Raw genomic sequence first — 13,387 nt, 5'->3', positions numbered from 1 at the left:
GTTTTTTCCATTCTGATAAGTTAGGTTAAGTTAATGTGCCAGTGTATCAAGATGAGTGATTGCCTTTTCTATTGAAATAGTTGCACATAAACTCTCACAACTGTGTTGGTGCTAAACTTTTTAGAAAAAGTCGGAGGAGTTTTATTTGTTTCTGGATATTTTCAGTGTTGATCTGCTTCAGTAATGTGGCAGAAGTAATAAAAGTTTCAAAATCAACTATGACACAAGCTTTTGTGGTAAAAACACCTATGGGAAATTACTACAATATTAAGAAGACATTTTGAAACATCAGTAGAATATGATACTGAACTACTGGCAATAAACTTTGAAGAAGCTGAAGACATAAAACAAATAATCTAGGATTATATTATAACCTCTACATGCAGTGCTTCAGTCCCAAGATAAGATTGAGTCAATTTTGAACGCTCACTTTTGGCTAAGAAACTGAATTGCAGAAAGGCTATTTCCCTGGCTGTCTCTGTAGATAAGTCTGGAGAAGATACAAACAAGTCTGAATTGTAAACTTATTTCATCAGCTAGATGCTAAAGTAAAAACTTAGTAAAATGGTCACTGCTAAACTAAGTAAATCCATAAAATGTTTTGATTTGTAATCCCTTCACAGTTTGGGTCTCGTAATAACAGATGAACATTAGATTCATTGACCAGCTAAAAGATCACTCAAGCAGAGGCAGTAAATGCAAAGCATACTCACATCTGTTATCTTAAAAAAAAAAACAAGAATTTTCTACCATGTAGAGGTACTCAGCTCTGAAAACATTGCATTAAAACTTTTGGAGAATTCCCGACATTCATGAAGAAAAATCTTTGTTGTAGAACCTACTTTGTAAAGATAGATAATGTTTGCTTTAACCCTTAATGGACGGATTGATCCTCGGGAGTAGTAATAGTAGGTTTGGGGTGGTGGACTTATTGATCCTGTAGTTAAACAATATTACGCGCTATCGATTTGGAAAGAATCGGTTGGGAAAGAGGTGCCAATACTTTTATAGCCCACTTATGGTAACTTTTATACTGACTAAGATCACGAGTGTGGGGGTCTCAGGACTTCAGTAGTGCTTTTGACTTGAAGGGGGAATTTTCTGCATCTTTCTCTCACATTACGTCTTTTGTAAATTTGCTCGTAAATATACCAAGAGGTTGCTTTTGTTTTTTGTTCCTGTCTTTTACGACAGTATGTCGGTTGTATATGTAATTTTACAAAGACAATTGCAAAGAAATATTAGAAAAAACATATAAAAGTAAAAAAAAAAAGTTACTGAATCTTCATTCTCGGTAAATTTACATAAATATTTTTCAACAAATATGCTAAGAATTTGTTACTACTTTTATTTCTTATCTGTTTTGATGTTATGTGAGCAGTAATTATAATTTTACAATATAAAATAAATTTTTTATCAGAAAAAACATATCGAAGTTGGTAAAATTTACTTTTTTCTTGTAAAAGAGTCCCCACAAGGGGTTGTAAATAGTCATTTTCAACTTCTCGTGGAAGGTAGGGGATATTTTGTAGAATTTCTTTAATTTCACCATGTAAATTTGCATATCTTCCTATTTCCATTGATGTGTTTTTTTTTCGTAAATTGGCCAACCTCAAAGTTTACCCGGCCTGAGGAGCTGCATATCAGTTATATTTACCCATCCAGTAAGGGTTAATACATTCACTCTGGAAAATATAACCCATCAAGTTAGTGGTTTTTCGTCTTTAGTTATACGTTTTTCAAAACAGTTGACTGTTGGCATTAAAAGTAATCATTGTATGGATTATTTTTCTGTTATTCATAGAACATCAAATATGCAATATCAGGCACTTTATTTTTTGGTTAGAGACAAAAGTTGCCATGTTTTGTGAAGATGTGTTGAAAAAACTTTAACACCAAACTAGAAATTGAGTTAAAATGTTATACTACCCATCAACTAAATAATAAAATGTTTTTGCCTATTTTTTTTACAATATTTGAATTGGCAATTTATTCCTTAAATATAAGATAGTTAACAAGACCACAGAATCACATATCATGATACTCATATGGCTCATCCAAAGTATTTACTTAAAGGTTAAATTGGAACAACAAACAGTTAGAATAGTTGGATATATAAAAGGAAGAGGTCAAAGGGAATTGGTGAAAGTAAAAGGTAGAAAGCAGTACGTATAGTTGAGTCAAAAGTCACACTGCAGTTTGTCACTCAAGGGACTCAGTAAATGGAACTCCTTTGAGGACCTGAACTTCAGTAACTCTTTTATTGATCTTGTTTTCATCTTTCAGGGATGCATAGGCACAACAGTTAATCAAGGACCAATGGAAATTGCTCACATATTCCTGTCAGACTTGGTAGACAGTCGAAAACCTCCCACCCGGTTTCAGAATAAACTTAGGCTGTGCTTCAAAGACTTTTCCAAAAAGTAAGTCAGATACTTTGAAAGACTGTCCCAAAATACATTTCCCAAAAATGTGAATGCTGTATGGGATGAAAGATATTCATATTGTTTCAGGACACTGAAATCAATTGTAAATCATTTTTTTATGTAAAGAAGCCATTGGGCATGTTTTTGACATTCATTTATTGGAGTCCATAGATTATGTACACATTACTTTTTATCCAAAATGATCTACTTAAAACTATTTTGACACATTAGTCATTGATGTCATATTTTTTCTATTGAAGGTGTCAAGATGCTTTACGCAAAAACAAGACACTGATTGGAGCTGACATGAGAGAATATCACCGAGAACTAGAGCGCAACTACAACCGTTTCACTGAAGGATTAGCACCAATGATCACTCTCAACCATTTAAGTAGGCCTCCTTCCAGGTAAGTTCATGTTTGGCATGTTGTGGAAATATTTAATTGGTATATTCTTGCATAAAACAATTAACTTATTCTTTCTGTAAGATTTTATTTAGAGTAGGGACAAAGTAATTCAATACTTGAAATGTGAAGTCTTATTTTTAGTGTAGCTAAGAGTGTTATTTCTGGGTGGGAATTTTATTGTTGCTGTAAATACCTGGATGTATACCGTAAAGTTGATATTAGTAAATTATGACTTGTGTGTAATGTGAATTTCACCAACACACACACACTGAACCTAATACCTCAGTGGTAGTCATGGACTTGAAGCCCTAAGTGATTTGGCTTACTTTCATTTTGATCCATTTCTCCTCACACCAATTTCAACAAATTGGTTGTGAGTTGCTCAGTATGTATTGGTTTATCACAAAGTCATGTGAAACAAATGATCTTAAATTATCACTATTTTTGGTTAGTGGCGATAGTATGTTAGCGACACTATGCCGGGAACAGAACCACACTGTTAAGCAGGCACTGCCTGTGTATTTGTTATTAATATTTACATATACAGTGGACCCCAAGTATTTGCGTTCTCAAGATTCGTGGACTCACGTATTTGCAGATTTCTATATGGACCATATCTATCCATAATTCGTTGGAAATTCTCGTATTCACACTATTTTTCTATGAGAAATATCCACAAATTACTGTATTTTCACATAAATTTCCTGATTAAATGCACTTTTTGTGATAAAATTATATATTAAAAAACCAGGTAGTATAGGCATTTTTAGTGAGTTTTTCTTGAGTTTGAACTAACAAAATAGGGAGTTCTTAGCACTTTTATAGGAATTCTAAGCATTCATGGATTCTAGCTATTCAAGGGGGGGGGGGGGGGGCATCTGGAAAGCATCCCCCGCAAATATGGGGTCCACTGTATTCGTTCATGTGTGTAGTGTGAAGTAACAAACATTTTTTTGCTAAGCTTCAACAGCACAAGTATAGTTTTAAATGTTTAGAAACAAATACAAACTTGTCTTTTACAAGAGCCCAAATCTGTAGACCAAAATTTAAACATGTTCATTAGAATTGCATATGCTATGTAGTGGTGTTACCATCTGGCACTAGGCTGCCCTGAATGTGGTACCCAATTTTATATTTTATAAAAAAGAAAGTTGAAATTGGGAGTTTCAGACTTCCACCAGGCTATTGCCTCTTGGTCAGATGTCAGCTGGGTAATCCCAACCCCCTACTATGGCATCATTCATGTCAGTAACCACTAGTAGACAGTCACTATTCGCCTGTTGATGAGGAGGCAAATGCTGGCCCAAAAATTACGAGACCAGCACGTTACCAACTATGTTATCTAACCATTTTTATAATAGTTATTAAAGAGAACATTAGTGAACCACCTCATATCTCCAAATGAGTTTTTCTCCTGTAAGAACATAGTATGACAAGTTATTGGGTATGTGTAGAGACAGTTTCACCAATGTAGATTTTAGGTAGATGTGGTAATATGCATAGCTAGCTCTTGATTGGCTGAAATCAATGTTAAGGATATATAGGCTTGTATTGTGATAAATGTTCAAAATATTTCCTCAGTGATACATCTGAATGCTTGTAGTATAGGCAGTTACGACGGGTATTACGTTTTGTCTCGTAAGCTGAAAATAGTTATACAGTAACCTGAAATATTGAAAATTGTAAGAAAACATACTTTTAATCCGTTGTGTGTTTTGAAAATGATGTAACCTGCATCTTTATTGAATTTCCATAAAAAACTTCCAAATTTGACCATTCTGCCATTTTGGAGCCATATCTCATCTATTAGATCATCATAAACCCAGAACATGTGCTGTAACCTGGGAAATAAGTTTTGGTGACTATATTTGAAGAGCATTGTAAACTCGGAATGTTTAAGCCGAGTCTGGTATAACGTAGAGACTGCCTCTACAAAGAACCTTCACACCTTTCAATCACATGAATGACAAGCTTAAAAAAAACAGTCTAGAAAGGTCAAATGCAAACAAATAACAAACTTTTAACAATTATTTTTTATTTCACTGTAGGTGTATGAAAAGATATCAGGCTATGCAATTGGGAATAAGAGGCATTTTAATAATTTATTGCATGTAAATTACATAAGTAGGTTAATATTTGAAGTAAGCAAGAAATATTGTTGACCACCTTGGGGAGGTGAAGGAAACCACCACTTCTCTATTGGCTGGAAGGCAGGATTTTTTCAGTTATAACATTGCGTGATAGGAATGGTAACGTGGATTTCCCCTCAGAATTGCATATTTATACAATTTTTTATTGAGCATACAAATAATTATATCATCTCAGTGCTTGGGCACTTTTGGACTATTTAGCTAAATAACTCCCCCAGCAAAATTTAAAAATCCCATTCACTTCCCATCATCCTTATTGCTGATGACATACATGTGGCATAGGAGCTAGCGTAGGCCTTAACATGTTTTTCATTGTTGAGCATTGGAATGATAATTGGATAGTAGAATGAATAAATCAAGGTTACAATAAAAAAGTTATTTTGACCAAAATGGAATGAAAGTGCTTAAAGGAAGGTCAGTAAAATAAATAGTGCATGGAAAATCAGTAGAATTGGCCTAGCTTCGTTGGTCCATGCTTTATATTTTACAGTTTTAGCAGTAAACAGTATTAAAGGTTATTTCAGTTTGCGGTCATAGATATTACTTTGGTATCTTGATTATTTTTATATACATGCAGTGAAACTGTACAAAGAATGAAGTGTGAATGATGAAAAAATATGATTTGAACCGTTTTTGAACATACGTACTTAGGTCTATGTGTTGTTTGTGTTATATGAACGAGATAAATCATAATTAGAGAAGGCTATTCCTTTATTTGTGTTTGATGTGACTACTATATTGTGTGATACAATCTCATTTTTTGTGTGCTTGTGTTGGTATATGAATACAAATCGACTTGTTGATGATTCCTAGAAGGAGAAGTGAGTTTTTTTTTTATCTATATAAACATTCAAATAAGTTAGTTGAAAAATAAGTAGTGCAATTTAAATCACAATAAGCCAGTGATATCAGAAGCGTTGATTGTCACCTAATCACGTACTAACCCATGTGCATATGCCACATCTTCACCCGTGAGTGGACACATGAAATGAAACCAACTATAGTATTGAAGTTGAGGTAGCTTTGTGTTGTCATTCTCCCTTTAAACATAAATAGGTCTTAATGTTAGCTTGTGAGAGTGAGTGAGTTTGTATAAAAGTAAAATGTTCACATATGTTGCACTTGCTTCCCCCCCTCTCTCTCTTTCTCTCTCTCTCTCTCTTATTTTTCATAAAAAAAGATTTTCAAGAGAGAGGGAGAGAAAGGCAAATAAATGCTTTGTTTACTTTAACAGGATGCATACATATGTACACAGACTGAAAATTTACATGCACAGGTTTTAAGTGGACAACAGAAAATGTGACTAGCATAGTTAAAAGGAAATGGGTTGTTGGCAGACATGGGCCAGTGAGCAAAAAGCCGCCAGTCATAATCAGTTTAAATGTTGCCAAGAATGGTTTTAGATAATGAAGGAAAAATGGGAAGTAAGACTTGAAATAGCTAAACAGATGAGAGGTATGATTTGATTAACCAAGGGTCTTTAAAGAAGTGGACGAACATACTCAGTCTGTGGAAATTTTGAAACAATGTTTGATGGTAGCTGTGAACAAGCAATTTAATAGGTAACTTGCGTTGGCTGAAGGTGGTAGCCATAGATGAGGCTGAGATTCTGAATACTTAATGATAATTTATTGGAAAGACAAATTGATGTGACTGGTTTGTGGTTAATGATAGACAACAACTGTTATGCAATTACTGTTGCCGAGCTGTGATTGTGGATTTTTTAGTTATTAGCAAAGTTTTTTTTTACAAAAGGGTTGCTAATATTTTTATAGTTTTTCTACTATGAGTGTGTATATGACTGATCAGGATTGCTGACTTGCAAGTTACCAGGCAGCCAAGTTAGGATATGGGGGCAAAATTATAATAGTACTATTAGAATCATTGGTTAATATAGACTTTGTAAAGAGAGGTGAAGTATCTTAACTTGAAGTCAGAATCTAGTGTGCAAATTGGATTAGCATCTGCAGTGATGCTCTCGGATATTTGTAGCATGAGTAGTACTTTCATCCTTTGATCTGAGGCTTTTTCAAGTAAGAGTGACTGCTGTAGTTTTTTTGTGATGTGGAAACTTAGCAATCCACCACTTAATTTGGTTTTTGCTTCAGAATGTTGGTGGTATGAACTGAATGTTGAATTTTCTTCCTTCTTATTGGTGCAGCTCCTGTTCCAGCAAGATTTCAGTAATCCCAATCTGTCAATAATCTTTTTGGCTCATAATAGAGGTATTTAGATCTTATCCGTGTCAGTGGAACCAATGCCAGAGAATTGAGATGGTGATACACAGCACCCTTTATCACCAGAACATCAAGAAGCAACTTTTTCATTAGCAATCATGGCTTAAGTTGAACTATGTATGTATATTTGGTATTAACTAGAAGGTAGTTAATGCCTGTTAATCATTCAATGGGAGAATAATCCATTGTGGACCAATTTGTCACAGAATTGGAACTTTATATTAATAATGACTCATGTAAGATCCCCAGTAACTCATTTTATTGAGCTTATCTCATATTTTTTCCATAAAGGCAGTGTTACTAATGTCAATTGCATTTCTGAGACATAGAGAAGGTGGTGGCCTTTTGTGTAAAGTAACAAACAGGAAGAGCTGTAGATATAAAAATATGTTGGATAACTGCCCATTTAAGGATTAAAGGAACTGAAGATGCTAATAAAGCGGCCAATTAATGATTATATAACACATATAAGAATAAGTATTATAAATGACAGAGTTCATCATACCAAAAAGACACACAAGTAATTTTGACATGTCTGAATAGGCCATTCTCGTTATAACACATGGACACCTAATGAATACTCCACATAACCCTGCTCCTGAATGCTCTGTGTGTAAAGTAATAACAGTTAAACATTTATTGTGTGAATGTCCAAAGTATAATCAAGCAGCAGCTACTATCAAGTTATGGAAATATTACTGTAAATTGATCAGTGAAATTTTGTTAGAAACTTCAACATTTGCAATTAATCCAATTGGTATAAACTTTTTGAAAATTGTAATTTAATTGACAAATTATAAAAAAAACTGTAAGGGATAATTTATTCAACTCAGTTGCCTGACAAAACTATTTTAATTTTAATAATAATAATGATACAGTGACTCAGTTAGTCATTTATGGCAGTCTTCATCATATGCAAAACAAATGCGACACACTTGGGGTTACTTGATTCTGCTACTCTTACCTGAACTGATTTTAGTGTTTGAATGGAACAGAAAATATTCTTGTAACCCATTTGAGTTCTTCATGATTGTTGAAGAGGATGCGCTGTTCCAGCTTTGGATCTCCCTTTCTTTATTTTTGCACTATGTAATTTTACAGCAATAACCTTTTTTCTTTTTACTTATAATATTTTACCGAAATAGTACATGGATAAGACATTGGCAAAGTTTTAAAGGATAAGACATTGGCAAAGTTTTAAAGGATAAGACATTGGTAAAGTTTTAAAGGATAAGACATTGGCAAAGTTTTAAAGGATAAGACATTGGCAAAGTTTTAAAGGATAAGACTTTGGCAAAGTTTTAAAGTCACTAAACTGTTCAGCTTAAGAAATTTGGCTCTTGTAAATTGATGGTTTGTTCAGTGAACATTTTTAGACCTTTGGCATTTGTGTTGTAGATGGTTGATATTCGTTTTTATCGTACCTTTGAGAAGTGTATTTTTGTGTACTATTACAAAGTCAGTAAATATTTTGGTATTTTTTCCTTAAAAAATAGTTGTTTTTATCATTGTAATTACAACCAACATTTAAATGATTCTTGATGTATTTGTTTTACAATCACTTGATGTATTTATTTAACATATCTAAGTTGTTTGCTTTTACCCTTTCAGTATGTGCAATACTTGGAACTACATTGCTATGTTTAGTAATGGTTGATGGTTTTTTTTAATTAAATTTTTTGTATAGCTTTCTGTGGCATCAGTTATTGTACATCACAAAATTTTAGCTCTCATATTTTAAATGTTTCTTCTTACAGTTGCTTTCATATTTAAAGTCATTTGCAGATATTTTTTAAAAATGAAATAAAAGTACTTTTATGCATGAAACTAATGTGTAGTACTAATGTTTTGCATGCAGCACAGTATCCTCGACACCCAAAATACGGGTACTTGCTGGGTAGGTGATCATGGTTGAGTATGCATGAGAATTGAAGTGTGTGATTCCATTTTATTTGATTTCTTTGCCTAGATGACAAAAAATGTCTGCATTTCTATGTACAGAAAATAGATTTAGCTGCTTTGGAGGGGTTGCATTGCTAGATTATTTTGTTTGTGATCTATTGACCCTGTACATATTTCATGAAAAGTCATTAATTTGTACTACGTTTAATTATATTAGCCACAATTACCAAGTACCCCTAAATTTTTCAAATTTAAGTAATATATCACAGGCACTATAGCATCTATTGTATAATGAAAGTTAGTATAATCCCTCTTTATGCTAAAAGTAATATTTATATATACATGTGCAACAGCTGCTCTTATGTATATTGATATGGTTATGCCCAAACATATATAGCTCAATAGCTATATTAAATTATGCAGTGATTTAGTGTATTGAAAAGAATTATATTTGCTGCTAGAGATAGTGAAGTGTTTTACACATTGCTTTACTTGTGAGACAGACAAGTTTCATAATCAGTGACTCATCATGTACATTTATGTAGTACGTATTGAGTTTGTAATTTTGTGCTTTTATGTAGTGCTTTTATTTTGTGTAGGTACCCTATTTTTAGGAAGAATAATATTTGTTGAGCTTTCTATAAAAAATATTTTTAAAAATCAGTTGTAAAATTGACAGAACATATGTTGAAGGAATAAAGTATGTACTCTATTATCTCCTTGACACCATGTCATTTGATCCAAGCTTTATCAAAAAAGGGTAGTTTTGCTTAATATTGGTACATTTTTGTGTGCACTCATTGCCAGGCCCCTTCTTGAACATAGTCTTAAATTCCATTATTTTATTATAGTCAGTAATATGAAATTAGGCACTAGTGGCTAGTGCTTTAGCCTTCTTTCAAGAAAGTAATTTCAACTTTTAACATAAGCTGCATGGTGAAGACATTACTCATTATATTTAGTATCTTCAGAAAATAATGGCTCGTTTAGCTTAACAGTGAGCATTAGCATTTTTACTGGATAATTATTGTCAAGTTTATACTAAACAACACTGGTGTTGGATGTGCATTCTTTTTTATCTGGTTGGCTATACTCAAATGATTTAAAATTTGGCCTATTGGGGAAGAAGCATATGCTGTGTGAGCAATGGTAGTTCAATGATGTATATATAAAATACATTGAAACAAAGACAAGTAAGTTATGTGACATTTTTTTTAGATTTGCAGTTCATATGCTTCAGATCTTCCTCTAAGACAATATCCAAAAATATATCAATGGTTTTACGTCAAAAATTATTTTGGTTTGACGTCAAAAATTATTTTTGTCTAATCCTTTGAGTATAGCCATGATACTCCACAGTCATCTTAGTACTTCTGATTTCCGCACTTTAACCCCAGAGTGCCATCTTGGCGTCAATCCTCTGGGAGCACGAGTTCGGTGGATACATTGGTGTCGGGAGGCTCAGGGGACTCAGACCCAGGGCTTGCCTCTGGAACGGAGTGCTAGAGATGACCTCGTTTAGTAATGACACTTTAAAATTCAGGGTTGCACAGCACCGTAAGTAGCTTTGCTTGCGCCTTGGGCATGCTTACTTTCACAACTTGCTTTTTTTTTTATACAGCAGTACTAATTACAGAGGACTTTAGTTTTCAGTAAGAATAATTATAGTAGTGAACTTGCTATTGCCTTGTTATGAATACAGACTGGAAGTGTACTTATAATGCAAAATGAAATTGTAAGGATTGTTATGTTTGTATTGTAATTGTTTTATTTGTTCCAAACTGTTTCATTGTTAAGTACTAGTACGTAGTATGAAATTCTTAGCTGTCAAATTAAAGACTTGTTATTGTAAAATGGGATTACCTTTCAAGTCATTCTAAGGGTTGGGAGAGGAATCTGATCAACAGGCTTATAATCACAAAAATGTTATTGAACAACTTTGTTTGAAGGGTATAGTAGATCCACATTAAAGTTTATGATAAAGTCAGTTCCTTCCTGATTGTATGATTTAGATAAATTAAAAATACCCAGGCAGTTGATCTTGATATTTGAGGAATGTCACATTGATCACTAAGGAATAAACTATAAAATTTATGTTTTGATTTTGCAGTAGAAGAAGATTTAGTGTAACAAGTGTACCTAAGCATTCTAAGAAGTCATTTCTATTGGAAAAAAAGTGTAAGCAAGTATGATTTAGGTGAAAAATACAACAACTGCAAGAAAACTCTGGGTGTATTTGAGAGCAAAATCCTTGATAATACGTACAGAATCAAATAAAAGTTCCAAAAATGGTATTCCAATGTCTAAGTTTTGTATTGCCATACCTTTGTTGTAGAGTAAATGTAGATTTCATTGATGTGGTCAATTGAAAAAAATAACATATTAATATTAAACTGATAAAGGTTTATTTTGTATACCTGTTGTAAGTATTACAGGCAGTCCTCAGGTTACCTCAGGTTTGGGTTCCGGACTTTCGGCGCTTGCCTTATGGCCCTGTTAACCACACTTTTTCAGTGCCGTAAGTGGATTTGCAGCACCATTACCTGCTTTGCGGTACTGTAACCCAGACTTATGGCGCTGTAACAGTGCTGTAAGTGTTATTTATTACCATTATAATTATGATGTTACAGGTAAGGCGATTTTCGGCTTACAGCACCCTGCCGGGAATGGAACCCCTGCCGTAGCCTAGGGACTGCCCGTAGTTGTATGAAAATACGTATTAGATAAATCCATGATAGAAGAGATATTAAATCAATTTAACTGAGGAGAGAGGGTATAAGGAAATAGTAAAATTTAAAGTAAACCAAGAAAAGTGTAAATGAAAATTGAAGGCCAAATGTTTCTGTGTTGAGGCTACCTGAAATTTAAGTAAGCAAACCAGCAAGTCAAGATGAAGAGCACTACACATAAATCATGAAAATATGAGTAAGGATGCTTTTTCTTATTCACATTTGTTTTACAAACATATTAATTATAATTAGCCATACTCTGTGCTGACAGTTTGCAGTCCAAACCAACTTGAAAGATTTGGAAAGGGAAAAAGTGTACTACATATGCCCAACTCGTGCGCAATTGACCCAGAGTTGAGGCATCATTCTTCCCTGTGACTTCGTTAGTCAGTAGAGCTGCTATGGTTTCAAGGATTACCACTGCTATTTCCTGTTATTATGATATGCCATTCATTTACTCATTTAATTCATTTGCTTCATATTGATGTATTATTACTATTAGTGGTTTTGCTATGCTCAAAGCAGGGTGCATAAACTTTGTGCACCTAGCAATGCAGTTGGTGATTCTTCTGATTCTTCCTCATCTCATTGATCTGTGGCTATGGATGTGAAGATTTGTGTTTTGTCTAACAAGGTTGCTTGTTTGCTATGCTGTCAAGAATGCTTAAAGTAAGAAATGTCTTCCATTTGACAAAACTGTTTACAACACAAATGTTTGTATTCAGAGATCTCCCTGTCAGCCTCAGGAGGGATATTCCTGTCTCATTATCACCTGCTTCTTCCATATCTAGCTTCATTCCTCCTGCTTGTCTTTAGCCAATCCTTCCTCTTCTCTAGAGACTGTATAGTTGACAGGCCTCTCTTCTCTGGCTCAGTTCAAGAAGAAATGTACCTTTTATGTTCCAAGACTAGTTCTTGTATTTGGTGGATTCTTTCATGAGTGAGTTCACTGGCTTTTTATCCTCCCCTTCTGTGATGCTGCTTGCTGTCTCTATTGCAGCTGTGATATCAGTGATGTCAGTTGAATGTTGACCATCTGTATCTTATTTGGTTATCAGTCCCTTTTACTTGCCTACTCCTCTATACTTAGCTATCTCCCTATACTCTCTATACTTAGCTATCTCCCTATACTCGGTCCCCTCCCTCCCCATGTACTTTACTTCAGTACGTATTCCTGACTGCTCCTAAGTACCCATCTACTCCTGTGTATATAATGGATGGTGTGTTTTCAACTGCACTAGGATGTTTTGACTGTTGCTGTGCACGTAGCTACTTTAGCTTGTCAACTGCTTTGGCATACACAACAGCATTTGTACATATGAATATTCAGCATCCTTACCCACATCCTCCGCTGATCCTCTGATTTTAGAAGCTCAAGAATCTGTGTTTGGTGTTGCCAACTGGCCTGACCTATGTTGTTCCTCTGCATCTTCATCTGACCCAGTTGATTCTTGTATTCCCAGGACACTCATGCACATGAGTGATCTTGATCACCAAAAAATAACTGTGATTCACATTGCCACTCTTTACCTAGGA

At 34.1% G+C, this 13,387-nt stretch overlaps 1 protein-coding gene across 1 annotated transcript in view; it reads left to right on the top strand.

Annotated features, from left to right (window-relative positions):
- LOC135219591 (dedicator of cytokinesis protein 7-like) overlaps positions 1-13,387 on the top strand; it is a 492,066-nt gene that overhangs the window by 471,650 nt on the left and 7,029 nt on the right. Inside the window, 4 exon segments of the mRNA XM_064256479.1 lie at positions 2,287-2,423; positions 2,687-2,833; positions 9,079-9,117; positions 10,520-10,679. Coding sequence (XP_064112549.1) covers positions 2,287-2,423; positions 2,687-2,833; positions 9,079-9,117; positions 10,520-10,628 — 432 coding nt within the window. The 3' untranslated portion in view covers positions 10,629-10,679.

Source organism: Macrobrachium nipponense, chromosome 1 (genome assembly GCF_015104395.2).
Source record: "Macrobrachium nipponense isolate FS-2020 chromosome 1, ASM1510439v2, whole genome shotgun sequence".
Lineage (NCBI taxonomy): Eukaryota > Metazoa > Arthropoda > Malacostraca > Decapoda > Palaemonidae > Macrobrachium > Macrobrachium nipponense.
The sequence above is the reverse complement of the archived record's forward strand: the minus strand, read 5'-3'. Positions and strand labels throughout refer to the sequence as shown.